The sequence below is a fragment of the Temnothorax curvispinosus genome, unplaced genomic scaffold, assembly GCF_003070985.1.
Source record: "Temnothorax curvispinosus isolate PA1 unplaced genomic scaffold, ASM307098v1 QBEX01010058.1, whole genome shotgun sequence".
NCBI lineage: Eukaryota > Metazoa > Arthropoda > Insecta > Hymenoptera > Formicidae > Temnothorax > Temnothorax curvispinosus.
In genome coordinates, this window is record NW_020219838.1 from 1 (window position 1) to 4604 (window position 4604).

The 4604-nt window shown below is 36.6% G+C and overlaps 1 protein-coding gene across 3 annotated transcripts; it reads right to left on the reverse strand.

The window, feature by feature from the left end:
- Positions 1-124: 124 nt before the first annotated feature.
- LOC112459705 (arfaptin-2) lies at positions 125-4317 on the reverse strand. 3 transcript variants are annotated; one of them, XM_025023970.1, is made up of 6 exons: positions 4193-4317; positions 3295-3498; positions 3034-3219; positions 2623-2944; positions 2366-2543; positions 125-2274 (listed from the first exon to the last, which is right to left on the reverse strand). In XM_025023970.1, exons 2-6 carry the CDS (start codon positions 3494-3496, stop codon positions 2122-2124), a joined length of 1041 nt encoding a protein of 346 aa, XP_024879738.1. In that variant the 5' UTR covers positions 3497-3498; positions 4193-4317; the 3' UTR covers positions 125-2121. The 3 variants fall into 3 exon arrangements, with proteins under 3 accessions (XP_024879738.1, XP_024879740.1, XP_024879739.1); XM_025023972.1 differs by having other exon boundaries at positions 3034-3201; positions 4193-4315; XM_025023971.1 differs by lacking the exon at positions 4193-4317 and adding an exon at positions 3799-4071.
- Between the last annotated feature and the right edge of the window lie 287 nt (positions 4318-4604).

Here is a 4604-nt window from a genome sequence, read left to right on the forward strand (position 1 = left end):
AAATGTCTCTTATATCTCTATAAATTGATCTACTTAAATAATAGATGTTTTAGCTTTGCCTTGAATAATGTATTTCTTTTAAAGAAATACATTTTATAAGATATATATGAAAAAGAAAGTGTTCTTCAATATAAGTAATTATTTATTGTTAAGAGAATTTGTATACACATAATATACACACACGATAACATTATAGTTAGGAACACATAATCTCTTTCAGTTATTATATATTTTATAAATAATAAAGTGTATGAAGTACACACAATTTAATGGAAAACAATTGTGTCATTTTTGTCATGTAATATCAATTTAAAAAGAGATCGGATCATGACAGATAAAGCACTTGCCTCTTCCATGTGTCTTGCAATGCAACTTAATTACGTAGCAAGATTATATATAAACTAAAGCAAGAATATACATGTTTGTAAAGTCTTTACACATTATACTAGCGCAAAGAATATATACATGATACGAATAGTAGCAGCGTTAAATATTACACAGGCCAAATTTATCAAATATTTTCGCGCCATTATTCCTTAGAGATAACAGATGCAAGCGTAAAATGATAGAAATCTAATGATTCTCCAAGATTGTTGATATCTTGTACATTTACTTTGTATACATTCACCATACACACATGTGAAATGTTTATTAAATATCATTTACACATTGGAAGAATCATCTTCGCAATCTTGTGGCATAACATCATAATATTACGTATCTCCCTACTAGCTAGCTTATTTCTTCGTTAATCGTGGCTAATTGATGTGATTATCACTATTATGGCAAATAAGAAATAATCATCAGTAGAAATGTTATACATTTGCTGTTATAAAACTTAAAGGTATCTCATCAAAAGAAATCTGGAAATTGCAAACTGCGCGTACGAAGTGTATGTATGTATGTTCCCACTATAGAATACAAGCACAAGCAACTAAACTCATTTATTTGACTGTAAATGTCATGATTTTTTTTTTATAATTTTTAAATAAATACTTAAGTAAGAAAATGACTAGCATCTCTTTGCAGTGTTTTGTTCAAAAATTAAATTTTAAAAATATATAAATCTTTAAACAAAAACTACGCAAAAATTTTTGAAAAATACAATATGTCATGTAATTTTTATCTACAATTACTATATTTACTATATAAAATCGAAAGTACCATACGGTTGCAAACAAATTTGCCATTATACCATTGATGCAATATTTATTAATATTTTTATGACATTTGTCATAGTTTCTGATAATACGAAGTACAATAATTATAGCAAATTATGATACAATAAATAGAGAAATATTTTAAGATTGAAATTATGTCTTTTTAGTGTGCAATGTACACTTTTAACATAATCTTCTGAGATTTCAATCCATTCATTTTCTTGCTTTTAACAAATTGATCTTCAATAAATAACTTAAATAACCGCATCTTTATAAATAGAGAATAAGTTTATAAATTTATCATATTGCAGCTTTAAAACTATATGAAACAATGCATAATGTGTAGCTTAAAGATTGGTCTTTTAAGATAGTGGGCTTACTCATCGCTCTGTTAAGCTATACGTTTATGATGCATGTGTAAAGTGTGATATAGCATGATAACAAGTAATTAATACCACTAAATTAATGCTGTAAAATAGAAGGCTCCATTTATCATGTTACGTCACATTACGTATTTACATTTTGAAACTCCTCTAAGAGAAATATAAAAATTAAATATCTATTGCCTCCTCAAATGTGTTCAAGCATTAGAAATTAATTATCAGAACATTGCCTATGTTGGTTAGAGATTCCTACTGATTTGTATAATTCTCTTAAAAGAATCATTAATTTTATGATACATGCTGTATATATATATATATAATACTCAATATTGATGATCGATATTACACCTTGAATTCAGTCTGTTTATACACCATAAATCTCGCAATTTTTCACTCTCTATTGGTTGTCAGAATAAACGGCAGCTCACAATACTGGCAATCGTCGAGTTTTTTGATAATTGTTCTACCTTTACTTTCTGCGTTTCGCAAACTCGGTAGATAATTCGGTGGACGAATGCACTTGTATACATATATATTCACATCCTTTGCGGTAGGACGAAATATTCAACTTAATTCGACTACTGCTCCAGCCACGACGGTAAAGTGGAATTCGGTGATTTCACCTTGATGTTAAATTGTTTGAGAGTTGCCTCCAACGCGGTTTGATTCCCCGAGAAGTAGGCAGATACAGCATTATGGAATAATAGCAATTGCTTGTGCATTACTTTAATCTGAAACAGGAAGGTGCTTATTAGAAGATCAGTTAATAGCAGTTGATCAATTGTCAATTAACAATTTGTAAAAGGAATTAAAGCAGAATACCCTGTTTTCATCCAAGAATTTCAACTTAATGGAAACGTCCGAGCGCAATTTTTCGAAATTCTGCTTGTGCCCCTCATAACTAGCCTGTGCCTCCTCTAATCTCGCCGCATTGTTACTATCTGACTTTGTAGCTTGCACAAGAGCCTCTAAATCTGTTCTATACGCATCGTACTCTATCCTGTATAATTATTACGTTATAATAGCGTGGCTGTAACTAACGTGAAACGAAAAATATACTCGGAATAAAAATCGCATACCTCGCAGTTTCGTATTGTCTCACTGTGAGCAGCGTGTCCTCGATCGTTTTATTACACAAGGTATTCACAGAGGAAACGAAGAAATTTAAGGCCCCTAGAAGTGTCTCGCCGTTTTTAGTTAAATTTCTTTGCGTTTCCGAATTGTACAGAAACTCCTCCTGAAGCTCAGGCGATTTCTGCGCTAATTCGGAAAACGCTTCTCCGAGAGCGTGTTGCGTCTGGACAACGTGATGAAAGTGCGACGCCAAAGCTCGCGACAGTCGCAGAACGTTGCAATATTTCCTCTGGGTATCTCTGAGCAATTCGATCTGCGTCTCGAGTTCTGGAATAACAAAACCAGAGAATGCGTATTATGTTTTGGGAAACGGTAAAAATAATCCGCCAGAAATATCCTTTTAGGCAGAAACTCACCGAAGTCTACGGTACGCGACGTTTTCCCTAATCTCTCGTACATCAATTGCTTGGTACATTTGTACGTGGAGATACTCCAATTCTTCAGACTCTCGATTTTGCTCTGGGTGGTGCGCATGGTTTGCGTGTCGCCATTCTGAACCGGTGTGCCGGGCGAGACCGCGACCGCTGTAGGAATACAGACGTCTTTTACTTCAATTTTAAAGCCGTTACCATTACGAACGACGGCAAACACGCGAGGGGAGCACGTTCGACACCTACAGATCTGAGTCGTAGGACTTCCCAAGTTCAGGTTTATGGTGGCTGGTCTCGGATGGGCCTCACTGCTGCAATTGTTCGGTACGTGAGGCGGCGGGGTCCCGGTGTGCACAGCGCTGTCGCTCTCGTTTAGGGAGGGTGCGTCCTTCAACATTTCGTGAATACTGCGCTCCATCCCACTTGGCGTGACCGTAATCTGGGACATTCCTGTTACAAGGTATACACATCCAATGTAAGCACCGTGTGTGACACTTCCTCAGATACAAATTCCTTCCCGAAACAATCGAAATCTTTTCGCAAGTGACATCATTGAGAAATATACGTGCTCGTCGTCTCTCTTTACAATACATTCGAGGTAACATTCTGTTAAGATAAATAACACCAAGTGAATCTTGGACTGCCAACAAACAGCCCGAGCAGTTGCGCTTCGCTCTACACTGAAATTGAACATCGTGCAGCCCTCGCGAAGACCCGGCAACACTTTCTGACACTGGGAGAGATACTTACAGTTGACAATTTGGCAGAGAATGCAACAGACACGGTCACCGCTCACGACATTCGGCCCGCGTGCCGTTCGAGGGGTATATTATCGCGAGGAATTTCCGTAATTACAATCGGAGTCACCGTGAACCATTCGACACGCTCTTATCGCTTACACACAGATACGCCTTCTACTTGACATATCTTGAGAGAATTTTCAGACTGCGCCGTCACAGAAGACGCGAAGAAACGTCACTGGACGCTCGTCTCTCCCCAGTCTCCCCCTCGCTTTAACTTTTTTCCTCTCTTTCGTGAGAGAGAGAGAGAGAGAGAGAGAGAGAAAGAGAGCGCGAATCAAAATTTGTCCTTCGTAGCGTGGGAAATAAGCGCGAGGCAGCGAGAAGAATAAAGCGATACTTACTACATTAAAATCGACACCCGCGCGTTAACTTCTACTGCTACGTGTCAGTACGTTTTAATGTAAATCGAAACACTTGACGGCCGAGAGATTCTTATCAGCGGCGTTTCGTGGGAAGAGCAACGTGCGAGGTTAGATGGCACGATGAGCGCCGGTACCGACTGCGAGCCAATAATGCGACTTTTACCGATAAAGTTCAAAATGGATCAATATTAAAATATTAGATTTTTTTCTATAATTTTATAGTAAGAAAAGTGCAAGGTAAAACAAAAAAAAATAACTGATTACTTACTATTCTTCTCGTCATACGTTTCGTTACGCGACTTTTGAAGTTCACAGAGCAGCGTAAAAAATAATATTTTTATATTAGTATCGTGTATCTGATATTATATCATCTTCTATGTCAATGTACAGT